Genomic DNA, 27,624 nt, shown 5'->3' on the forward strand with positions numbered 1-27,624 from the left:
AAAAAGTAATTAAAAAATAACCCAGCTGTCTTTGAGTTTTCAAAGTGTGCGGAAATACTTACTCAGCCATTAACAATGTTTGTTTATCTGATTTATTTGCACTTGAATAACCCCAGAACCTATTTGAATTTAAAACTTCAGACTTGGCATGTCAGTAAGGAATGTGTGCTTTGCTAACTGTGAAAAACACTGGTTGCGAAACATCAATTAATGAAAACAGCATTCTGTACATATGCTGTATTTTATTCACATTACTAATTTTAGTGAGTAGGGAATGAGTTTGAGAGGGACACACAATCTCCAGAGAACATTTGATTACTCTGGACACACCTACATTTGACTAGCCAGCCTTCCTCTTCATGCTTGCCCAGATTTTCAAATTATTCTCAGGTGAAAGCTGACATAACGATGTATTTCCATGTTTGTACCTTTCACACTGCTGTGTAAAGTAGGCAAAGTGAGTCAGGCAAAGAAAGCAGCATAATTTAGAATTGCCAGGCATCCAATATTTGACCGCAGTGCTTGATTGAAAAGGGACTCTGGTGGCTCCAGTCAGCACTGCTGTCTGGGCCTCTAAAAGTCCAGTCGATGGTGCAGTAGGGCTAAGGCAGGCTTCCTGCCTGGCCTGGCTCCGTGTGGCTCCCAGAAGCAGCCAACATGTGTGGCTTCTAGGCGCAGGAGTGGCCACGAGGGCTCTGCGTTCTGCCTCTGCCTCGAGCACTGGCTCCACAGCTCCCATTGACCGGGAACCACGGCCAAGGGAAGCTTCAAGGATGGCACCTGTGGGGGCCAGCAGCGCATGGAGCCCCCTGGTCCCTCCACCTAAACGCCAGACATGCCTGGCGCTTCCTGGAGCTGCCTGAGGTAAGCACTGCCTGGCCAGAGCCTGCACCCCAACACCCCACCCAAACCCCCTGCCCTAGCCCTGAGCCTCTCCCATACCCTGAACCTCTCATTTCTACTCCCACCCAGGAACCTGCACCCCCACCCAGAGTCCTCACCCCCTCTTGCACCCCAACCCTCCGCCCCGGCCTGGTGAAAATGAGTGAGGGTGAGGGAGAGCAAGTGATGGAGGGAGGGAAAATGGAGTGAGTGGGAGGCGGGGCCTCAGAGAAGGGTCAGGGCCTCAGGGCAGGGGGTAGGGCAAAGGTGTTCGGTTTTGTGCGATTAGAAAGTTGGAAACCCTAGCATAATTTAAGATGTTTTTGGTAGAGAGATGTGAAATGGGGAAGTAGGAGCCACATAGGCAACCTCTGTCATGTTGGAGAAACGTGTGCTATGACAGAAGAGATTATGTAGATGACTGTTTGAGTAATAGGAGAAGAATAGAGTTGGTGCATCTCTGGAGATGGATAAAAAGGAAGATGGGGACCTTAACATTTTCTGGTTTTAGAGAGAGTTGGGAAAGAAGGGGAAAGACAGCACCAGAAAGAGAGAGCTTACAAGAGCAGAATGTAGACTAAACCTAAGGGAAAGGGATAATAATAATAATATGTATAATATTGTGCTAAGGATCAGATTGTTCCCTTCATTTCCACGAATGGAAGAGCCTCTGATTTGAGGAGAAGGAGAGTGCTTTTTCTGAGCTTCAGCCCATTGGTGCTTCCCAAAAGAGAGGAGCTGAGCCAAGGAAAAGTGATCGAACCAGTTTAATTTATTCAAACTGCTCTCTTCCTACATACACTGTAAATTACCCTATCAATTTTGTGTGTAACTCCTGATTATATCCAAAGTGTATATTAATCCAGCCCTTTCATCCTTTTGCTTTCTTACCTAGAACCACTAGAAGATCATATTGTTATGATATTCATAAAATGTGTTCTGTTTACTGTGATTCAAGAAACACCATTGCAAGTTAACAGCCAAATGTTGATTGAAATTTTAGTAAAACTTATAATGTCCAGTAAAATACACTGGATTGTTGATTTAAGTCTGAGTGGAAATTTGGGGACACTGCATACTTGTAGTAACTACTCCTAACAATACCAGTGGAATTGGAACAAAACCAATGATATCATCAAGAATAGTGGACTTTATGTTATAGTCCTTTGTTGGATGATAAATGAGGTCTGTGGAATTAAATAAGTATTTCCGGTTAACATAATTCATGTATAATTCATTAGAAGAGTTTGCATACTCCTCTTTCAATTATAAACACTGTCTTTATAAGATGAACTTTTCATTGTTCCAGAAGTGGTATAACCAGAGAGATCATCCAGAATGTTTATAAAGTTTCACTGAAGTGGGAGGTGCATTAGTTTTATACCTGAGAGAGGGTTTAGAAACAAGAAATTGCAAGAAGCTCCCTCCCTTCAAGAGTCTGAATTATGTCTTTCTGCTACATCCCTAGTCTCCTTTAGCCTACAAGCCTGTTTGCTACTCAGTTCCGTGAAAATAAGAGTGAAATAGTCTTTTCCACAATAATTTAGTTTTTAAATTAATTAATAAATAATAATAATAATTGGAGACTTACCTATCTCCTAGAACTGGAAGGGACCTCAAAAGGTCATTGAATCCAGCCCCCTGCCTTCACTAGCAGGACCAAGTACTGATTTTTGCCCCAGATCCCTAGGTGGCCCCCTGAAGGATTGGGCTCAAAACCCTGGGCTTAGCAGGCCAATGCTCAAACCACTGAGCTATCGCTCCCCACATCGAAGAATATACTGTGTTGTAAAATGCTTTGTTGTCTCATAAGAATATTTTTGGTTTTCTTAAAGGAATTACCTAGAATTCTGCTTATTCATCAGATGGATAGACATGATGGTGCATGGACTATACTACCATTAATGCAAGAGTAAGTTTAAAATTCTGAACAAATTGTTGACTTGCTTTAATGCTTTTGTGTAAGTAAAAACATCAACATTTGTCAATCTCTTTTATTTGTTCATTAGCAATGATTTAAAAATGGAGTTTTAACTTTGAATTTTTTTGCACTTCATCAGTATTAAAAATGTTTCTTAAAAATAGTTTTCCAAAGCAGTTTGCTTTTAAAATTTATTAAATAAAATGTTTATCAAATATAAAGAGATTTAAAAAGGGAAGTAATATGACATAATTGAACAAGCAGCTTCCTCCAAAAATCAGTTACTAAATTACTAGAAAAAGTGAACTAATTCAAAAGAAATATAGTTTTGTTCTAATGTTTGAGAGCACTACACTCTTAATGGCTTTGTTTGCTACACCAAATATTTCAGTTTTAATACGGCCCTTCTTCAGAGGAAGGGAATTCCTTCTCTTAACTTTTGTCACCATATCTGCTCAACTTCACATTTACCATTGTGACATGTCAAAACTTAGTTACATGTTGCATGCTAACTGTATTTATGCAAATAAATTCACTGATAATATGTAAGGGGTCATACTATTCGGTAATAGCGATAGATCACAAAGGTAAATCTGATATAAACTGGTTGTATAATTATTATTTACATCCATGTATAATACCCTATGGCAGGTGGCAGAGTATAGGATACTATGTGGAGGAGCAGAGTGATTCTGTTGACTCATCCTGGTAGCTGGACCAGGTAGATCTCATTTATTCTGATTCACTAAAAGTATGGCAGTCTCTCTGAGGTGAGAAAGGTAGGACAATGTATGTAAAGTCCTTCATGGAGAAACCTTAGTAGCTGCCAACTGAAGAGTAGACCCAGGATAAGATTTAGGTTTTTAAGACAAGTCCTGCCCTGGGGAATATAAGTTAATTAATGAAGGTAAACACCAAGAACGGGGTGAGTTTTGTAACACATTGTGGGGGATCTCATCTGTTTACATGCACCTGCTATCATAGACTCTCTGGATGCTATTTACATGAGGTACAAAACAAACTTTTCCTAAAGTTGGGGATGTATATATCACAAACCATTAAAGATGCAAGCTAATTTCTCTGAAGAAGTCAGAGATGGGAAAACTCAGCTGACAGACTTAATGTCAGTGGATTCCAGGACTGGTTTTACAGAGTAATCTCAACAAAGATTTACATTTCACAATATATTCCAAAGGGGCCAGACTTGGGTTCAGACTGTTCTACTGGAAGTTAATTCTAAAAGTGAAAGTTCCAGTGGTTGCTGCAATGGGATCTGCATCATGAAAGGCTTTACAGATAGTAACGTAGCAACTTGAATTTCACCTGAAAGTGAATTGGTAACCAGTGCAGAAAACTTAGGCAATTTGCCAGCTAATGAGTCTTACAGTATGTGTAGGAGGGGTTCTTGTCTAACTATCCTGAAATTAAGTTCAGTCCTCTGATTCCAAACCATCTAGAACACACTAACCAGTGTAGGACTCCTGATGACTCATGTTTTTCTTATTTTGTTCTGTTGTTTATCTTGATGGAGAAAATTATATTCTCCATTACTGTCCTCATCGCTGTTCAAAAACAGGGATTTCTTGCTGGAAAACTAGTATAAAAAAATTTCATGACAAGTTGATTTGCTTTTAAGCAAGGCATTCATAGAGAAACTTGGGTTGAATTTCAAGTAAACATTATTAAACAACTGAAATGATAAGTCTGGTGAAAGTAAACAAAAAGAAATGACCCTTATGTAGAATATACACAGAAAATATGTGCATTTGCTCACACCTCTTAAATGTAGTTTTGCATCTAATTTCCTGTAGGATATTTTTACAGTAATACAGGAACTCCTCACTTAACATTGTAGTTATGTTCCTGAAAAATGCGACTTTAAGCAAAACGATGTTAAGCGAATCCAATTTCCCCATAATAATTAATGTAAATGAGAGGGTTAAGTTCCAGGGAAATTTTTTTCACCAGACAAAAGACTGTATGTGTATACACACACACACACAGACACACACACAGTATAAGTTTTAAACAAACAATTTAATACTGGTACACAGTGACGATGATTGTGAAGCTTGGTTGAGGTGGAGGAGTCAGAGGTGGGATATTTTCCAGGGAATGGCATACTGCTAAATGAACTAGCAATTGACTGAGCCCTCAAGGGTAACTCTCGCAACACTCTACAAGACAGCAGGAAAGGAGACAGGGCAGACAGACACCCACTTGTTTCTCACAGCAAAACTTACACCGTGCAGATGAGTTTCTTTTCGGCTTTTACCTTGCCAAAAGAAGGTATAATTGACCTCTTGGACAAAACCAGCATCTGCAAGTCTTGTTTCCTGAAGTGCTGCAATGTCAACATTGAGTTTGTACAGCTCACAGTCTATCAAAGCAGACTTCCATATGCTGCTTGTGTATTGTAGGTCATAATTATCTGTCATTCCCACTTTGTTACAGTTGTATAGACCTTAGTCCATCCCATGCTTTGCTGCACATTGGACTACCCACATTTGCCATTCTTGCTTAGGTTTGAGATACAATGCTAAGAAATGTAAAGTCATATTAATGAGGTGTATAGGGACAGAAATCAAAGTTGAAGAAGAGGAACTGGGGAAGGTGGACAATTTTATGCATCTTGGAAGTACCATCAGCCAAGATGGTACTGGTTCAGAGGAAATAAGAAGAAGAATCGGGAAGGCAAATTCTGCATTTGGAAGACTCAAAAATATCTGGCAACTCAAAAACATCTCCCTCAAGTCAAAACTGAATGTGTACAAAGCAATTGTTATCGCCATCACAACATATAGCAGTGCGATGTGGCAATTTACCAAGAAAGATATGCAAAAGCTGAATGCATTTCATAACAAATATCTGAGAAGAATATTGGGAATAACATATGGAGAAAGGAAGACAAATGAAGAAGTCAGAAAAAATACTGGACAAGGTACCTTTTCATATCGTAATATATAATATACAGTGTCTGAGATGACTCTACCAGTAGCTGCTGTTTTTTCTCCTGACGTTGTATCTGAAACAAATTTTGTTCTGAGCTTTTCCTTTTCATATTTGGTGTTACTGTTCCTCTGGGATGGGGAAAGGGCAAAGTGATTTCTTACTTTATTTCTTCTCCACCTCCATTCAGTAGAAGAGAGTCCAGAGATGGTTCTCTCCAGAACCCTTCAGTGAGCTTGCTGGTGAGCTATGCTTGATCCTCCCTCCAGCTTCAGTAGCGTTCCCCATGCTCCTGGCCTGGGACTCAGATTTGTATCTTCCACATAGTAGCAGACCAGCTACTTAATATTAAAGTATATTTGTTTATGACCGCTACTAAAAGGAAATGCAGTGAATACTTGCCAGCTTTAAAGAGAGTTGGCTAGATTGTGTAAGCAAGATCTCAAGAATGGATAGGTTGCTTTAAAGGTGAAGATGATCTTTTAAGGCCAGCATTAGCTAAAGAGAGAAGAAAATAGATAAATAAGGTATTACAGTAGCATCCTTGCTATAATCCCTGATAGTGAAGCTTCTCCACATGAAGTGGTAAATCTTACAAGTGAACAGTACCTTGCTGTAACATTCTAGTAATAGTGGGGGCCCAGAAATGTCAAATATAATTTCAAATTTTATTATAAAACATTTTCCACTTTATTCATCAGGTTAGGTGCTGCTTAATTTTGAACGTTCCAATTACTTGCCTAAGGAGAATGAGTACTTTACTTTTAAACCAGACCATACATAGCCCATTGTCGTATCCTGTTGCCCCAGTGAACTATCAAGCACTGTTGGCTACATATGACTATCTGAACTATTCTAAACTGAGACTTTATAGGCAAGCTACCACAGCATGATAGTGCCCACTTCCAGGGTCTTATTGAGGAGGATAAGACAGAACTGTATTTCAGTCAGCAGTTGATGCAGCGGATACATAATCTAGGTCAATAGCAACAGCCACTGTGATGCACCATGAGTCATGGCTACATGCTTCAGGATTTCCCAGGGAGGTCCAAAATTCTGTAGAGGGCTTGCCCTTTGATGAAGCCCACCTTTTCAACAAAAAGATTGATGAGTTCTTTCATATTTTAAAGGAATCCAGGGCCATCCTCCACTCCTTGGAAATATAGATACCTGCCCCAAAAAGGAAGCATCAAAGGCAGCCTTACAGACAGACCAACATCTCAACAATTTATCACCAGTGATCTTATGACCCTCCTCATAAGAGACGAAGAGTACAGAAGTCTTGTTTCCCTGCACCTCCCACTTCTACTGCACCATCTCAATCCCATCCTCCAGCAAAAAGATATTTTTGACGGGAGTTCGAGAGCTGCAAACTATTAATGATGCCACCACTACCCAATCTCCACATATCTTTCGTAGATCATTTAGCCCTCTGTTTGCATAAGTGGAGTGCTATAGTGGATAAGTGGGTATTAGATATCATTCAGTCTAGCTATGCAATTGAGTTTACTTCCCTTTGTCTTTCAAAACCCTCATCCCTGCCCCTCTTCAGGGACTATTCTCACACAGGAAGTGGAATCCCTTCTGAGTGAGGAGCAATAGAGTGCGTATCTCTTCAAAACCAAGGAAAAGACTTTTTACTCTATACTTCCTACTCCCCACGAAGAAGGGATGTTGGAGATCTATACTCAATCTTTTCAGTCACATTATTCACAAGCTGAAATTTCACAGGTCACTCTGGTGTCAATAATCCCGCCCTGAAAAAAGACATTTGGTTTACAGCTCTCAATATGAAGGATGCTTACTTTCACATGGATATTCACTCTGCCCATGGGTGTTTTCTCAGATTCGTGGTGGGCCCCAATAATGTCCAATACAGGGGTGCTTCCATACAGCCTCACCACTGCCTTCAAGGTCTTTCTGGTAATAGTAGTGAATTTCAGATGGAACAGCTTCACCATCTTTCCCTATCTTGACAATTGGCTTCTCATTGCTAGGACATATCAGGAAGCTTATGAGTTGACCTTATTAATTCGTCAACTACTTTCTTCACTAGGAGTCAGTGTGAATTTGGGAAAGTCTGTCTGTCCTCACTCCGATACAGACTGTAGACTTCGTAGGGGCGAACCTAGATTCAGTCATGGCAAGAGCTTATCTACCAAGGGACAGATTTCACACCATTAGTGACCTCATAGATCAGGTTATGTGCAATTCTTGAGCTCCAGACAGTACTTGTCTTTCCTTCCTGGGGCACATGGCTTCTTGTACTTAAATTAGGCAATTCATTACACTCCACCTACATTTCCTTAAGGTATGGTTCCAGACATTGTATTCACCAACCAAACATAGCATAAATACCATGGTAACAATTCCTTCCAGGATAACTCCTTCGCTAGTGTGATGGGGAAGGATTTCCTCAGCAGACAAGATGATCATTACAGACTCCTCTCTCTCAGCTTGGGAGCCCACATAGACAGTCATATGGCACAGGGCACTCGGACACCCCAGGAGGCCAGGATATACATCAGCCTTCTGGAACATTGAGTCTGAAATGCTTGCAAGGATTTTCTGCAATTTATCTGTTCTCGCCACGTCCTCATAATGTCAGACAATATGACATCTGCCTTTTACTTCAACAAACATGAAGGGGGGAAATCCATTCCCTTGTGTGTAAAAGCAACCGCTATATAGAATGGGTGTAACAGGAATTGAATCACCCTGATGGCAGCTTACCTTCTAGGAACTCCGAATGTGTTGATGGATGCCGTCAGTAGGCATTTCACCATCAATCATGAGTGGGAATTGGATGATTCGGTAGTTAAGAATATCTTTATTTAGAGCATAAGTAACTTCAATGGCATCCCTTCAGGAAATACCCTTACCTGACGTTTGCAAAGCAGCTACATAGAGTTCCACCACACATTCACAAGACATTATTCTCTTGTACAGTACTGCTCCACTGATGCATCTTTAATTGTTTCCCGTTACCCAGAAGGCACTATTTTTCCCTCCAGAGGAAGGACTCTTAAATACCTTTAAGAGTACAAGGAGGCATTATTTGACTAATAGATATTTTAGTTGTGAAAGAGTTTGACTGAGAGAAAAATGGGAAGATCATCTTGGAGAGGTTGAGAATCCTGCATTTTGATTAGTTGTTGCCTGCCTAACTAAAATTCAGTGAAAGGAAATCCCTTCCATCTGTGCAGTTTTTAACTGAGTTAAAGAACACAAATGCAATTAGATTCAGGGGCTACTGTAGTTAGTGAGCGACAGGACAGTTTTGCTAAAACACCAACCAGTATCTCTTCTAAGGTTATTACTCTGTTCGTTAGACCTCCAGTGAGGGGATTCTATGGAAGAAAGGTGAGGAGGAGGGGAAGTAGGTTATGTACCAGTACCTGGAGAACTCTGAATATACTTACTCTGCACATCCACATTCCTCTCTGTAGACAGACAATCAGGAACTGAGAGCAGGTTCTTTGAGTTTCCCTTAAGCAGACATCTACATTGCACTGCATATGGGTTCTGATACATGATCCTCCATTAGCACTAATTGTTTTGGGGTCCATATGGCTGGGGGATTGACTTCCAGTTAGCAGGGTTTTTGTTTGTTTGTTTTACTTAAGGTTTGTACTCTCCTCAGAAGTCAATCTTGTAGTAAACCAACCTCTTTCTTTTGTTAGCTTCTCTGCTTCCTATGGTAGAAACTCCTCATGGATTTTCTTCTGTGAAGAAGATACAAGAATACAAATTGTTAAACTGCTGGAAACACTTAGAAGATTTGACAAGTCTAAGGTGAAACAAAAAATCATCAGACATCTAACCTTTTGAATGTGCTTGAAGGAGATTTTTATATTGAATAAAACACTGGAAAACTAGTTCAAATAATTAAGGCTACGATTTTGTCATGGGTATTTTTAGTAAAAGTCTTGGACAGATCATGGGCAATAAACAAAAATTCACGGTCTGTGACCTGTCCATGACTTATCCTAAAAATACCTGTGATTAAATCTGGGGGTGAAGGCTCTGCTGGGGGTGGGCTGCTGCTGGGGGTGGCACTGGGGGGTTATTATTGGGTGGAGGGCATCACGGCTGCTCCAGCTGGCTGGCTGGGAACTACGGCTGCTCTGGCCAGCCACCCGGGGACTACTGCCGGAGCAGGCATTCTGCGGCTGCTTGGGAACTGCTGCCTGGGGCTGTGGATCACGGCTGTTCTGGCTGCCCCGGGAAGGCTGGTGTGGCTGTCCCGTAGGCCACATGAGCAGCTGGTCTTGGCGTCAGCCTCACTGGCCCCTGCAGAAGTCATGGAGGTTGCGGAAAGTCACGGAATCCGTGACTTCCTTGACCTCTGTGACAGCCACAGAGACCTACAAATAATTCATTTAAAATACCAAATGATGAGTATAAAATGTTATTTTTTAAAGTTATAATTGTTTCTCTTGTAAAGAGTGCCATTGTAGACCAGTACTTGCATGGCTTGTAGCTTACAAAATAGTGTGTGTGGGAAATCTAATCAGCTTATCACAGGGAGTATGTACCCCACATTTCAAGCAGGGAATGTGTTAAAGCTTGGAGTGTGAAAAGGTATGAGTACCTGTTCTGCCTTGGAGGAATTGCTAAAGTTGACCATAAAGGATATTCCTCTAGATGCGTCTCATGACGACAAAGCAGCCATAGGAGGAGCGGGTAGCAGTCCACTTTGGGGATTCTTGCACCTTCCCTTCAAGCAGCTGTTTCTGATCATTGCTAGACAGAAAACTGGACTGATCTGGTAGGACAGTTCTTTATGTTATTAGGCTGGTTGGTTCCTAAGAGAAAAGTAATCTTTCCTACCTGCTCAAGAAGAAAGGGGGTTAGGAAGTTTGTGGAACAAAGGACTTAGTCCCAAAGCCATCAAGGAAGAGCTGTTAAATTGACTACCGCCCTTCCCAAAGAGGTTGTGTTAGAAGGGAGCCATCAGTTGGATTGTTTATCTGGTATTTTGGGGGACTTGCTGAAAAACACCCATCTTGATATCCTTACTTTGGCTGAAGGAACATACTTCTATACTACTTGGGAAATTGGCAGTAATTGGCCTTATTCATTTACTGTTATTTTGTTCAAGGGCTGAGGGAAGGCCTGCTTCAGGTATGAGTGTGGGTCTTTGTTTAGAAAGACACTTTCTTTATAGCCAAATGGCATAGCCTCTCTTCTACACAAGCACTTTTAAAATGTGAGAACCTTAATAATGTAGAGATTTTAAAATGCTTTTGTAGTCTCATAACCAGGGATCCTAGATTTCTGTGATAAAAAACCCCAAAATTCTCCGATTAACCCCCCCCATAAAATCCGTGTTTTTCCATGATTAAAATGAAATGCCAAACTTTAGTTTCACTACCCACAATATATACGGATATCATTTGAACACATTTTATTGATATACAGGAGAACCCTGTTTATCTAAGCCTCCATTATCCACCCCTCTGTATAAACCAAACCACCAGCTGCCCAGGGCTGACAGTGGCTTGGGCTCCAGCTGACTGCCCCGAACCTCGCCACCCCCATCTTAAAATAAGGGATACAAAGCTCTTTGCCATTTCTCCTGATTATCTGATCTGGCGCCAGGCCCAATTAGATCTGATAAATGGGGTTCCGGTGTAAATTTAAAGCATGTTAAAAAATCAGCTACAAGGAGTGATTGTGTGCATTGAATAAGTGACATTGGTACTTTCAGTAAAATTTACTTAATAGTTAATGTGTTTTTATTTTTCACAAAATTATAAACTAGAGAGTCTCTGAACATAAGAATGGCCATACTGTGTCAAACCAAAAGTCCATCGAGCCCAGTACCCTGTCTTTTGACAGTGGCCAACACGAAGTACCTCAGAGGGAATGAACAGAACAGGTAATCATCAACTGATCCATCCTCTGTTGCCCATTCCCAGCTTCTGGAAAACAGAGTCTAGGGACACCATCCCTTGTAATCCTAGCTAATACCCATTGATGGACCTATCCTCGATTAATGTATCTAGTTCTTTTTTGAACCCCGTTATAGTCTTGACCTTCACAACATCCTCTGGCAAGGAGTTCCAAAGGTTGACTGTGCATCATGTGAAGAAATACTTCCTTTTGTTTGTTTTAAAACTGCTGCCTATTAATTTCATTTAGTGACCCCTAGTTCTTGTGTTATGAGGAGTAAATAACACTTCCTTATTTACTCTCTCCATACCAGTCAAGATTTTATAGACCTCTATCATATTCCCCCTTAGTCATCTCTTTTCCAAGCTGAAAAGTCCCAGTCTTTTTAATCTCTCCTCGTATGGAAGCTGTTCCATACCTTAATCATTTTTTGTTGCGCTTCTCTGAACCTTTTCAAATTCCAGTATATCTTTTCCATCATGTGGTGACCACATCTGCATGCAGTATTCAAGATGTGGGCGTACCATGGATTTATATACAGGTAATATAATATTTTCTCTCTTTATCTATCCCTTTCTTAATGATTCCCAACATTCTGTTTGCTTTTTTGATTGCCACTGCATATTGAGTGGATGTTTTCAGAGAACTATCCACAATGACTCCAGGAGACATTATTATGGGCACAAGAGCAAACTATCCCACTGCGTAGGAAACATAGGAACTATGGCAAGAGACCACCCTGGCTTATCCAGCAGATCTTCGATGATCTAAAACTCAAAAAAGAGTCCTACAAAAAGTGGAAACTCGGTCAAATTGCAAAGTATGAATAAAAACAAATAACACAAGTATGTAGGGACAAAATTAGAAAAGCCAGGGCACAAAATGAGATTAAACTAGCTAGGGACATAAAAGGAAACAAGAAAACATTCTACAAATACATTAGAAGCAAGAGGAAGACCAAGGACAGAGTAGGCCTGTTACTCAATGAGGGGGAAAAAACAATAACAGAAAATATGGAAATGGCAGAGGTGCTAAATGACTTCTTTGTTTTGTTTTTCACCAAGAAGATTGGTGGTAATTGGATGTTTAACATAGTGAATGCCAGTGAAAATGATCAGAGACTAAAATAGGGAAAGAACAAGTCAAAAATTATTTAGACAAGTTTGATGTCTTCCAATCACCAGGGCCTGATGAAATGCATCCTAGAATACTCAAGGAACTGACTGAGGAGATATCTGAGCCATTAGCAAATATTTTTGAAAAGTCATGGAAGACAGAAGACATTCTGGAAGACTGGAAAAGGGCAGATATAGTGTCCATCTATAAAAAAGGGAAATAAGGACAACCCGGGGAATTACAGACCAGTCAGCTTCACTTCTGTACCTGGAAAGATAAAGTAGCAAATAATTAAGCAATCAATTTGCAAATACCTAGAAGATAATAAGGTGATAAATAACAGTCAACATGGATTGGTCAAGAACAAATCATGTCAAACCAACCTGATAGCTTTATTTGACAGGGTAGCAAGTCTTGTGGATGGGAGGAAGCAGCAGATGTGGTATATCTTGACTTTAGTAAGGCTTTTGATACTGTCTCACATGACCTTCTCATAAACAAACTAGGGAAATACAACCAGATGGAGCTACTATAAGGTGGGTTCATAACTGGTTTGAAAGCCATTCCCAGTTTGTGGTTATAAGGGTTTCTTAGAATAGCTGGAAGGACATATTGAGTGGGGTCCCACAGGGATCAGTTCTGGGTCTGGTTCTTCTTCAATATCTTCATCAATGATTTAGATAATGGCATTGAGAGTACACTTATAAAGTTTGTGGATGATACCAAGCTGGGAGGAGTTGCAGGTGCTTTGGAGGATAGGATTAAAATTCAGAATGATCTAGACAAACTGGAGAAATGGTCTGAAATAAATAGGATGAAATTCAATAAGGATAAATGCAAAGTACTCCACTTAGGAAGGAATAATCAGTTGCACACATACAAAATGGGAAATGACTGTCTAGGTAGCAGTACTTCAGAAAGGGATCTGGGTGTCATAGTGGATCGCAAGCTAAATATGAGTCAACAGTGCAACGCTGTTGCAAAAAAGCAAACATCATTCTGGGATGTATTAACAGGAGCATTGTAAGCAAGGCACAGGAAGTAATTCTTCTGCTCTACTCTGTGCTGATTAGGCCTCAACTGGAGTATTGTGTCCAGTTCTGGGTGCCACATTTCAGGAAAGATGTGGACAAATTGGAGAAAGTCCAGAGAAGAGCAACAAAAATGATTAAAGGTTTAGAAAACATGACCTCTGAGGGAAGATTGAAAAAATTGGGTTTGTTTAGGGACATGACAGTTTTCAAATACATAAAAGGTTGCTACAAGGAGGAGGGAGAAAAATTGTTCTTCTTAACCTGAGAGGACAGGACAAGAAGCAATGGGCTTAAATTGCAGCAGGGGCGATTTAGGTTGGACGTTAGGAAAAACTTCCTAACTGTCAGAATGATTAAGCACTGGAATAAATTGCCTAAGGAGGTTTGGGAATCTCCATCATTGGGGATTTTTAAGAGCAGGTTGGACAAACAACTGTCAGGGATGGTCTAGATAATACTTAGTCCTTCCTTGAGTGCAGGGGACTGGACTAGATGACCTCTCAAGGTCCCTTCCAGTTCTATGATTCTATGAAGATCTCTCTCTTGAGTGGTAACAGCTAATTTAGACCCCATAATTTTATGTGTATAGTTGTGATTATGTTTTCCAGTGTGTATTATTTTGCATTTATCAACATTGAATTCATCTGCCATTTTGTTTCCCATCACCCAGTTTTGTGAGATCCCTTTGTAGCTCTTCGCAGTCTGCTTTGGACTTAACTATCTTGAGTAGTTTTGTATCAGCTGCAAATTTTCCCACCTCATTGTTTACCCTTTTTTCCAGATCATTTATGAGTATGTTGAATAGGACTGGGCCCAGGACAGACCCCTTGGGAACACCACTATTTACCTATCTCCATTCTGAAAACTGACCATCTATTCCTATCCTTTGTTTCCTATCTTTTAACCAGTTACCGATCCATGAGAGAACCTTCCCCCTAATCCCATGACAGCTTATTTTGTTTAAGAGCCTTTGGTGATGGACCTTGTCAAAAGCTTTCTGAAAATCTAAGTACACTATATCCACTGGATCCCCCTGGTCCATGTGTTTGTTGACATAGAGAATCTCCATTAATAGATCCTCCCCTAAGTGATGACTCTGAACCACGTGCATTTTTCTTTGGCAAATGGATTACTAGGATTCCTGCTCATACTACTAAACTGTCTGTTGAACATCCTTTAGGTATTTTGAAAATCTGACCAGGCTTTTCTATTACAAAAGAAATTACTGCACCTTTTCAGAATTAATAAACAGTTTAGTCGGCCTTGAATGCCATGTGCATAAATCCTATTACAATAACAAGTTAAGTTCCAGCATACATTTAAAGAAAAATTAGATCCATTTTGCTTTTAAATACAAAGTAGTGGCCATCTTAGTATAATGGCCCATAACTGATTTTTGTATAGTGTGTCAATAATGCACCAAATAGTTTCACATGTTGAGTTTGACCAGAATTGCTCTCTCAGTGTAGTTTTATCATGTGGATAATCTGTATTATAAATAAGATTCTAAATATTGTATCTATCACAAGAAACTAAAATAGCTTCAAAATGCCTCTCTTTTCAACTCACACTCCTGAGGTGTATTTTTCCCATTTTTTGTTGAGATGGGGGACCACTTTTTTAAGGACTGATGTTCTCACATTGAGAACAAATATACTCAAGTTTTCTGGACTGAGGTCCTGCGAGATAAGTGTTCTTATTTTCGGTAATTACCTTTCCTCCAACACATACCAATCTCCTTCTTGTTCGCTTTTCACCCTTCTCCTTCCAGAGCGCTTTGGTGATAACCATTGTAGAAGTGCCTCTGCAGAATAGAAAATAAATTGTAAGAACCAAATCACCACCCTCAGTGGGCCTACTGTCTTCGGTTTTCTGCACACTTCTGTAGCCTTTATCTCCTGTGCTTACCTGCTGCTAGTTTCTTTGTCCTCAGCTCCCAAACTCCCTCTATCTGCCCCCAGTGGTTTTTAGTCTGAAGATCTAGTTAAGAACTTCTGACAAGGATGCAGGTTGTGATGGACATGTAGACTCGAGAAAGAAAGAGTTTGACAACAGGGAACCCTTCTTCTACACCATTGAAAACCCTTCCTCAGAATCCAGTCTGAGACCCTCCTTCACTTCCCTCTAAAAAAACAAAATAAAATAAAAAAGTGAAAATATAAAACAGTATCTTCTAGTTTTCAGGTGTTCTCCACCATGGAATTAGCCAGCATCCTATAGATTAAAACAGAATTACAATTAAAGATGTACTGCAAAGCTTTAAAAAGAGCTAATTTACACCCCATATAATAAAAAGATGTACGTGAAGACCAAAAATTGAATAAAATTTAAAAATAAATATTGGAGCTGTTGATTAATTGCAGTTAACTCACGCAATTAACTAAAAAAAAATTAACTGTGATTAATTGCACTGTTAAACAATAAAATACCAATTGAAATTTATTAAATATTTTTGGATGTTTTTCTACATTTTCAAATATATTGATTTCTGTTACAACGCAGAATACGAAGTGTACAGTGCTCACTTTATATTATTTTTCATTACAAATATTTGCACTGTAAAAATGATAAACAAAAGAAATAGTATTTTTCAGTTCACCTCGTACAAGTACTGTAGTGCAGTCTCTATCATGAAAGTGTAACTTACAAATGTAGATTTCTTTTTTACATAACTGCACTCGAAAACTAAACAATGTGAAACTTCAGAGCCTACAAGTCCACTCAGTCCTACTTCTTGTTCAGCCAATCACTAAGATAAACAAGTTTGGTTACATTTACAGGAGATACTGCTGTCTGCTTCTTATTTACAATGTTACCTGAAAGTGAGAACGGGTGTTCGCATGGTACTTTTGTAGCTGGCGTTTCAAGGTATTTATGTACCAGATATGCTAAACATTCGTATGCCCCTTCATGCTTCATCCACTATTCCAGAGGATATGCTTGCATGCTGATATGTTCGTTAAAAAAATAGTGTATAACTAAATTTGTGACTGAACTTCTTGGGGGAGAATTGTATGTCCCTTGCTCTGTTTTAACCGTATTCTGCCATATATTTCATGTTATAGCAGTCTCAGATGATGACCCAGTACATGTTTTTTGATTTACAAACACTGTCACTGCAGTTTTGACAAAATGCAAAGAAGGTACCCATTTGAGATTTCTAAAAATAGCTACAGCACTTAACACAAGGTTTAAGACTCTGAAGTTCCATCCAAAATCTGAGAGGGACGAGGTTTTGAGAATGCTTTCAGAAGTCTTAAAAGAGCCACACTCAGATGTGGAAACTACAGAACCCAAACCACCAAAAAAGAAAGTCAACCTTCTGCTTGTGGCATCTGGCTCAGGTGATGAAAATGAACATGCGTCAGTCCGCTCTGCTTTCTATCGTTATCGAGCAGAATCCGTCATCAGCATGGATGAATATCCTGTGGAATGGTGGTTGAAGCATGAAGGACATGTGAATCTTTTGTGCATCTGGCATGTAAATATCTTGCAACGCCAGTTACAACAGTGCCATGCGAATGCCTGTTCTTACTTTCAAGTGATGTAAACAAGAAGCAGACAGCATTATGTCCTGCAAATGTAACCCAACTTGTTTGTCTGAACGATTGATTGGCTGAAGTAGAACTGAGTGGACTTGTAGGCTCTAAAGTTTTACATTGTTTTATTTTTGAATGCAGTTATTTTTCTGTACATAATTCGACATTTGTAAGTTCAACTTTCATGACAAAGAGATTGCACTATGGTACTTATATTAGGTGAATTGAAAATACTATTTATTTTGTTTTTTACAGTGCAAATATTTGTAATAAAAATAAACATAAAGTGAGCATTGCACATTTCATATTCTGTGTTTTAATTGAAATCAATATATTTGAAAATGTAAAAAATATCCAAAAATATTTAAATAAATGGTATTCTGTTATTGTTTAACAGTGTGATTGTGATTAATTTTTTTAATCGCATGATTGATCGTGATAATTTTTTTCATCACTTGGCAGCCTTAATGAATATATAAGAATTGCTGTTTACTTGCCAAAATGTGGATTCATGGGTCCATATGTGATGACATGGAATATGTCGATCAAATTGTGAATTCCATTTTGTATTAGCACCTCCATTTTATCTTATGAGTAGAACACGTTTAACCTTGCCCATTGCAAGTTTATTTAATTTAATTCCAGATAGCTGCCCCATCCAGGAAAGTTGCTTGTCCTCTTCATTGAAGGAACATGACTCAGAAACCATCACAAAGCAAACTGGAGCTATCACTTTTGTGTCTCAGCTGCTGGCTCTGACTCCATCGAACTATGGATTTTCTACACAGGGGTGCCAGTATAGCAGGTGGATCTGCAGCATCTCAGCCTGGGGAGCTGGAAAAGAAGAGAGACTGTACATAAGATTTGGGTACTGCTTTAAGTAGGGGGTACTGACCATTGCCACTTGGAAGCACGACGTGCAGGATTGAAAAGGGCAGGAGAAAGTCTGCCCAACTGGTAATGCTGACAAACCTCAGACTTGCAGAAGGGGCAAGATCAGACAAGTGGAGGGAGTGCTTCTCAGTACCTCAGTAATTTTTTTGAAGAGTTATAACTCTTGAGTGCCTTCAAGAGTACAGTCGCTGTGGTTAAATTCCTTTGTTAAGCATATGTACCTTGCTTTCCTGCCATTTTATTCCTGAAAGGGTTAAACTAGAAGCCTAGAGCACCTGCGGCCTATTTAGAGCTCTGGGGGATCATGTGGAAGCAGCTGGAGGGCTTGGGAGGTCTCAGACATCGATTTTAGGGACTTGGGCAGCAGCGCCTCACATCTCAAAGAAGAATGCCGGATCAGAAGTCTGAATCTGGGAGTGTGGTCTAGGGCCTCAAAGCTAGAAACATTGGCTTAGACTGCGCGGGCTTAGTTGGCTTGAAAGCACATGGGCCTCAGAACTGGGACTACTCACAACAGACTGGTGTTCCTACAGAAGGGTACTGGATCAGGCTGTGACACCATGTATTTAGCTCCCCTGCATGAGCTGGTGACATCACAACCTGCTTGTATTTGTGATGTGATTGAGTGTCACAGGGTAATTGGACTTTTGTTTTAAAATGTAAATATGTAAATTTTAAATCTGCACACATTCTGTCAATGATTTGACATCTTAAACACCTTTAAACATTAGCTTTATAGTTCACCTTTAAATAAATTAATTTGTGACACTAGGAAGAGTTCAAAATTAAAAGCTGATGCTCTATATTTAACTTGCTCCATTTTTCAGTTGTGTTGCAGTTCTCATACCTGTGAGATGTTGTAAACTTAACACACTATAACACTTCACTTTCCTACAGTGCTGCCTAATCCTTCTCTTTTTTGAATTTATTCTGCCAAAAAAGAAATATTACAATTTAAAATAATTGAACTAATAAGAGGCCTGTACAACCATAATTTTGGTAAATCCAGTGCACATCAATGTCCTTGTAAAACTATAATATGGAATACAATACTTAGATGTGACAGAACACAATTGAGAGTAGAATGTGAGATGTCCATTTGAATGTACTTGCTGTTGTTGATTGGTGAGTTAATATTGCACGCACAATGTTCTAATGCAAATTTATACCAATGGTTTTAATTTTCTACTTTTTATAGAGTAAGGAGAATAAGGTACCGTTTTTACACCCAGGAACCATGGGAAGTAATTCTTATAGATTATTTTAGTGTAACTAAAATACACAATTACATAAGAATGGCCATGCTGGGTCAGACTAATGGTCCATCTAGCCCATTATCCTGTTGTCTGACAGTGACCAGGAGGATTGAACAGAACAGGGCAGTTATCTAGTTTTCCATCCTCTGTCGTCCACTCGCAGCTTTTGGCAATCAGAGGTTTAGGAACTGGCACAACATGGTGGTGTGTCCCTGACCAGCTTGGCTAATTGCCATCAACGGAACTATCATCCATCAACTTATCTCTTTCTCTTTTGAATATAATTATACTTTTGGCCTTCACAAAATCCCCTGGCAACAAGTTCTCAGGTTGACTGTGTGTTGTATGAAGAAATACTTCCTTATGTTTCTTTTAAACCTGCTGCCTGTTAATTTAATTGGGTGACCCCTTGTTCCTGTGTAGGAGGGTAAATATGTGAAGGGGTAAATAACACTCCCTTATTCACTTTCTCCACACCATTAATGATTTTATAGACTTCTATCATATCCACCCTTAGTCGTCTCTTTTCTAAACTGAACAGTCCCAGTCTTTTTAATCTCGCCTCATAAGGAAGCTGTTCCATACCCCTAATCGTTTTTATTGCCCTTCTCTATATTTTTTCCAATTCTAGTATATCCTTTGTCAGATGGGGTGACCACATCTGCACGCACTATTCAAGGTGCGGGCATACCATAGATATATATAATGACATTATGATATTTTCTGTCTTATTATCTATCCCTTTCTTAATGATTCTTAACATTCTGTTAGCTTTTGTGACTACCACTGCACATTGAAGAGATGTTTTCAGGGAACTATCCACAATAATTCCAAGATCTTTCTTGAGTGGCATTTAGACCCCATCATTTTGTATGTACAGTTGGGATTATGTTTTCCAATGTGCATTACTTTGCATTTACCAACATTGAATTTTGTCTGCTATTTTCTTGCCCACTCACTCAGTTTTGTGAGAACCTTTTGTAACTTTTCACAGTCAGCTTTGGCCTTAACTTGGTATAAGGAACACTTTTTGATCTGTTTGTTTATTTAGAAAGTTTAGCAAGATCACAAATCATTGCCATGTAAATATCAGAGACTAAAAGATAATTATTACAGCAGTGAGCTTTTGTATAGAAAAATATTATACAGCAGTACGACCATGAGATCTCTCCATTTTGTACTGTAATATCACAGAGTGAGCCTTCCCACACTACCCAGGGTATGTTGTTTCTGGCGATTTGATTAAATTGAGTGACATCTCTGATTACACATTGCATAGCACAGTGGGATATGCTCTTGACGAGAGTCGCTAATGTTACCATAGTATGAAAATGTTAGAAATAATTTACTGAAACCGATTGTCAAATAGCATAGAATGTACGTAGCATCAAAATGATTCAACCCTTAAGGCTCTAAATCTAAATGTTTTGTATGGCTTCACTTTTAAAGAGTGATTTTGTTACTCAGAATAGTACCTTTTTATACACAAGAATTTGCATCTCTTTCCATTTCCATTCTTCCTCCAGTATTTTTATCTGCTAGATAGCTTTCCAGTGGATGCTGTTGTGTCACTAATAGTAAATTAAAAAAATGGACTTCTTTTGTTGGTGGGATAAAGTGCCTAAGAGGATAGGGGATGGTAGGAACCCCTCTGACTTTGGTGGAGGGAATGTCAAGAAGCCTTTCACCCATAACCTCCTTCTGTCCTGATAGAAGCTGGCTTGACTAGGGAATCAGATGGGGGAGCATGTTTTGCACCTGTATAGAGATGCAAGGGATTATGGGAGCTGGAGAATTAGGAGCCTTTCCATATGCAATTATACAAATGGCTGATGAGAAGAAGGGAAGAATGTCTTGAGGTTGAGGTGTCCTGCCTTAATATTTCTTAATGTTCTGCTTAAATATATTCTTTTTATTTTTTATAGAGCCAAAAATTTGATACAAAAATACATATTCCAGTAGACTAATTTTCAAAAAAGAGTGATTATTTTTCTTGAACGTTATAAACAGATGGAAAATGGGATTTAGACTGGAATTTTGACACAATCTTTACTATTGCCTAAATAACACTCCATGGCATTTTGTATATTGTGATGAAATTATTAACCAAGCTTTGTCCATTTTACCGGACGAATTTGTAATTTTGAATTGTATTGTATTGTAAACTGTCAAAAGCCAAACAGTGTGGGCCATGAGGCACTGCCACAATACATAGAATAATATCTACAATTAAAAAGTTTTTGTTGAACCACCGCTTGAGATGATATTCCTAGTATTGGTTTTTGGCCACATGGCTGTGGATACTGACCCATTCCTTTCTTAGGTGTTGGTTTTATGTTTAAAATTCTCTTTAGGGTCCTAATCGTGCAAATACTTTGATGTGAAATTAACTTTTTGCATGTGAGTGGTCGGTCTGCTATTTAAAATTAATGTAAAGCACAGTATCAGCATTTAAGTTAGTTAACTGTCTCCCAGCACAATAAATTGTGTCCTGAACTGCCCTTTATGTAAAGTCCTGTTATAAGTAATTTCTTATTCTCTTGCTTCCTGCATGTAAAACTTAGAACAGACTCTAGTCATCTTCAGACAGTTATTGTTTTGAGGGATTGGGTACTTAAAATGTATTTGCCTTCAGAAATCAGTAGTGAAACTGAAGATTGACAGACATGGATTCCAAATTTGATGTGGATTCAGCCTGTGAGGGTATGGTGCCCGCTCTCGCCAACACTCAGAGTAGTAGTAGACTTATTGAATCCTCAGTTGAGGGGGAAGCTGCTGCAATGCAGGACCAAATGGAGCTGGTGGTTTGGAAATACATTGTGTGTGGATCTTTAAAATATTTTTTCTCCCTCCCCCGTTTTCTCCTCCTCAGTTCTCACCATCAGCAAACAAATAAAATTTTAGTCTGTCTCATTACAAATAACACGCTTACCCTCTCTCTCGAGTTCATTTTATTCAGTCTGAATATTGTATTTTATCTGTTTCCTTTATTAAAGCAATGAAGTAGATGAGCAAAATGATATATCCCACCTCTCTTTACAGGAATGGTTCTTAGGAAAAGCATTATACGATGAAGAATCTACAATAATACATCATTATGCCTTTGCTGAAAATCCTACAGTCTTTAAATTTCCAGATTTTGCTGCTGGCTGGGCACTTAGCATTCCACTTGTAAACAAGTAAGAATTTAATTTGTAATCTTTTCTAAAATTGTTTTATTAATAGTTAACTAGTTCATGTTTGTAAAGTGCTCTGAAGATATAAAAAGCTATATAAACACTAAGCAATGTTATTTTAAGGATTTATGACTGAGCACAGATTAGTGTTTTACACAAAATTTAAAATACTAGTATTTCTTGTAAAATACCTTCCCTCCTCATTCCACATACCAAAACACACAAAAGAAGCTTTGCAAATATAAATTATTATAATAAATAATTAAAATTTCATAAATACATATGTGCAGAAATATATTTTTGCATATATAACTTTATATCTTTGTTATACACTTTATGATTTTATGTACCATGTGAAGTTTAAAGTCTTATGTACTTTTATGCAGCAAAAATATATATTCATAAATGGAAAATGTTTAAATATTACAAATGGGAGCACAAATAAGAAGAAAAGTTTAAATGAGTGAGCAAGGGGCTAATCACTGAGCAGCTGAAAGCACAGAATTGTCTCCTTGAATGTTAAAAATATGATGCTAGATTGCAGGGCCTCTCCTATTGAAGACTTTCTTCTTGGGCAGGAAAAATTGACACAGAGAGGTATATTCTAAGAACTAGTGCTCACAGCAGCAGGCTATGTCCAGATGTTTGCTTTCCATTCCAGATTATCTTATATAAAAATTTTCTGGTTCTAATAAATCCAGAAGTGTGATGTTTTTTGCAGGAGACAGTCAAGAACCCCCCCCCACCCCAATGACTCCCCACCTCTCAAATTCCTGATGAATTAGCTTAATTCTTTAAAATGTTGAAAGAGGGTTATATAATAAAATAACACTGCAAACGTTGTTATTTAAATAATTAGTTCATTTGTAGCCTATTTTGGAATCCTATCTGCTAAATTCCTGCAACTCATGTGTGAACAACTCATTATCAAAAAGCCCCTAGAAAATGGTTTGACATTTCATAGATATGAATAAAATCTCAAGTTTGTTTGTTTAAAAAATTCAGTTGCTGTCTCCATTACATTACTCTTGTTCTTACTTTATGAGGTAAGAAAATTTCATTATGTTTATTGTACAGGCTTGCAAACAGGCTGAAGAGTGAACCACTTAAGTCAGACTTTACAATAGATTTAAAACATGAGGTAAGCCATGTTCTATTCCTGTGAAACATGTAAGTAAATTAATCCTGTCATTTGCTGTTTAAATGCTGATAAATTGAAGCCTAAATAATGTAGACTCTTTAAGGTTGTTAAAAGATTTGAACTTTCTGGACTGTATATTTGTTTGCCTTCCTTTTCAGTGTTATAATATATAGAATTGTAAAAGTTCTATTGTTACAAAATGTAGGTGGTACTGCAAGTAAAGCTGAATTTGTATCATGAGATAGTGTGCAAGAAGGCATCACTTTTTGGAAGTTTGCTATGGAAAAAAGGAAGAGGTTCCCAGCTCATCAAATAGAAAAGTTTGCATTTTGAGTCTCCTATTCTATACCCATTAAGGGCTGTCTCAGATATCAGACTGCCTCACTGATGTTGAATTTCAACCTAGATTAAACTATTATGATGGTTGTTGGCAGCAGGAAGCATTTTGAGAGGCCTGCTTGTGGCTTGTGTGTGTATATTATTCAGGCAGTACAGCCAATGCTAGTCAAATAGATCTGGGAACTTGTAGAAGTGGCTGGGGGGTGGATGGAGAGAGAATGGAAATCCATCACTGTTTTCTGAGAAAGGATATTTATATTTGGATGGTGGTCAAGAGTCACTACCACCATTTCTGGGTTATCCAGAAAGACCCTCTATTTCTCTCTCATGCAGACCTTCCTGGGGCCATCCTGCTATGCCACACCCAGACTAGGTTACTGTAACACGCACTAATTGACCCCAAGGCTGTAACAACTGAAATGGCAACCACTCACTTGCTTCTTCAAATAGAAGTAAAGGGGTAGTTACACATGTCCTCCATAAATTACATTGACTGCCAATAAATCAAAGGCAGAAATCTAATATCCTTAATATTGGTATTATAGAGTCTAAATTTTGAAGATGTTAAATATATGAGCTTAGTTTACAATCCTGCCCTCATGAATCCCCTCATTCCTTATTCCCAATTCATTTAGATTTCAGTGAAGACTGGAAAAGCTGGAGATATAAGGGAGGTGTGACAGAAGAATGATTACCACTTTCTTCTGTTTTGCTTTATCATTGTTGAGGGGAAAAGGAATTGTATTATGCTCATTTGCCTTCAGTAAGATAGAATCCAAGTGACATCATTTGCCTTAAATGCTTTTATTTCACCTTTGTGTCTATTAGGTCTAGCTGCTGCCCATTCATTAGTCTTCTTCCTAATACTATCTACATTCAGTACTCTGCTGTGGCTTTCCAGATAGAACACAGTCTGTCTTACAAATAAATGGCTTTTTTTGGTCATAAAGCACACATACTGTGTTCATTTATGGTTTTCTGCAAGAAGGCCTTTTAGAACGGCATTCCATAAATTCCATTCCACTTTCATTTTCAGTGTGACTCTTGGAATTCTTGTTTTATCCTCCACATTCAGTGGAGCCCTACGCTTTATTTAATGCACACTAGCCTATGTGTGCTGAATACAAAATTATTGATTTTCTTCTGGGTTTTTCTGTGGCTCTCTCACCATAATATCTAAGTGCTTCACAAACATTAAAGAGTTTGTTTTCACAACATTTCTGTGATATTAGGTGATATTGTCTCCATTAGAATTATTATCCCAATTTTACATCTGGGAACTGAGGCACAGGGAGATTAAGGTCCAAGGGCTCACTAATTTTTGGAGCCCAACTTGAGACACCTAGGTCCTTATTTTTCAGTCTGCTTATCCTTTTTATAGCACTTCATATGTTCAAAGCAAGCTTCCAGCCAACTTCAGTTGGAGTTGAGTGCTCACCCAATTCTACAAATCTGAAGAACACACTTTTAGTGACCAGCAATGAATATGTTGATTTAAGTGACTTGTCGGCACTTACAACTGTAATCGAAAATAGATTCCAACATAAGATGAAGAGTAATTTAGTTTTCCTTAATACTGTGTCATATGATATGGTTTGGCACATAGGCATTTTGGTGAAATTGTCTAGAACTATGCCAAGTTAGTTAGTATGTGCAATGGCTCTGTTTCTGAGAAATCGCCATTTCCGTGTGCATATTGGTGATAGAAAAAGTGCTTGGAGGCACCAGAAAAACAGCCTCTTGCAAGTATTATCATCAGTGTTATTCAGCTTATATTCATATGACCTACCATATATTGGGTCTCACAAGTTTGGTTTTGCAGTTAGCATATGCCTCGGCACTCAGTCACATTCTTTGACATACTTGAGAGTGTTCTGAGTGCAGATATGGTGGGAATTGGCCAATTATTGTTGTCTGTGACGTCTCATACCATGTGGAAGTAAGACTGTGTCAGTTGTCTTCCACTTAAATTATGCACAAACAGGCAGAGACCTGAATATAGTTCTCAGTGGTCAATGAATAAAACATGATTTACGCCCAGTTTATATAGGCATCACGTTGGATAGAACTCACATATTGTGACCATCTTACAAAGACAATGACTAAGGTCAAAACATGCAACAACCTGCTTGGAAAACTGCCCAGAATGACATGGGCCCCAGTGCCCAAACATTATGCACTTCAGCCTTGGCACTGTTATTCAGTGGAAGAGCACTGTACTCCAGAATGGGCTCGCTAGTCTCATACAAAGATAATGACATACAACTTAATTCCACTATGCATATTATTTCAGGCGCTCTTGAATCTACTTTTCTACCATGGTTACCAGTTCTCTGCAAAATTGCTCTGCCCAGTGCACACAGAGAGGAGAACATAGCAAAGCTTGTGATGAAATTGCATGATATTAAATTAAAGACCTGTTTAATCCATGACATCGTCATCTGCCCTCATGGCTGCCAGTTTGGATATTTTTACCGGATGAGGGATTTACAGCAGAGGATGCATGGTGAGCTTCATGATCTGCAGAGAAAGTAATTATATTATCTTGTCTTGGACCCCACTCAGTGTGAGCCTGGGTTTGATTTACCACAAAGGCAATGGAGCTTTCTGAAGCAGTTTTATACCAGACATGGAATTTGTGCTGCCGTTGAATTTCAGTGGTGTGTTAGAGACAGTCCACTATGTCAATGTGGGCAGCTACAAACCATGACACATTGCTGAGGACAGCAAAATGACTCAACTTCCTGGAGGTCTTTGTGCCTTGAACATGATGGATGAAAATGCCGTGGTTTGGCTTGAACAGATTGCATATGCCAAATATAGTGACTTACTCAGCATCATTTAGGAGCTCTGTGGTCGAGGCACGGCTAGAATTTAATCCTCTATGGTAGTATTTAACTTTCTTAACTAGGAGACCCTTTCTCTTCCTGCAGTTCCCTGCCTCATACACTACATACCTTCCAGCTTCTGTAACAAATGAAGCAATGTTCTACAGACAACAGTCTCCTTCAGTACACAACCCTGATTCATTCTCAAAACACATCCATCCTGCAGACTGAATGAGCTGGAGATCCTGGGGTGGGGGGAAACTAGTATCTGAGCATGTAATTAAAGACTATATCATAATACTTACATTCAAAAGAGACGAATCAAGATTACACAGGGAAACTTTTTTGGCTTTTCCTGTTTTTGAGTGCTTGACTTGGCAACCTAAGGTAACTTTTTTTTAAATAATTTCGATTTTTTTTTAAACCAACTGAGACAGAAATTCCATCATGTAGCACCATATTGATCCCCAGTTGGGTCATCATTTGGTTTAGCACTTTAGGTTCACCTCTACCACTAGAGCTAAAAGGGTAACTGATAGCAGCAGGAAATTGTTATCCTCTATGTGTATGAGTCACTAGAGGAGGGATGTGAGACACCTTGCCAGCAGGTTTCATAGCTATCTGCTGAAAGAGGAGTGGAGAGATTAAAGA

The 27,624-nt window shown here is 38.9% G+C and overlaps 1 protein-coding gene across 1 annotated transcript in view; it reads left to right on the forward strand.

Moving 5' to 3' along the window:
• The window catches only part of B3GLCT (beta 3-glucosyltransferase), a 133,488-nt gene that overhangs the window by 66,600 nt on the left and 39,264 nt on the right, over positions 1-27,624 (forward strand). The window contains 4 exon segments of the mRNA XM_030563010.1: positions 2,718-2,794; positions 9,436-9,547; positions 22,532-22,668; positions 23,743-23,806. Coding sequence (XP_030418870.1) covers positions 2,718-2,794; positions 9,436-9,547; positions 22,532-22,668; positions 23,743-23,806 — 390 coding nt within the window.

The sequence above is a fragment of the Gopherus evgoodei genome, chromosome 1 (assembly GCF_007399415.2).
Source record: "Gopherus evgoodei ecotype Sinaloan lineage chromosome 1, rGopEvg1_v1.p, whole genome shotgun sequence".
Classification (NCBI taxonomy): domain Eukaryota; kingdom Metazoa; phylum Chordata; order Testudines; family Testudinidae; genus Gopherus; species Gopherus evgoodei.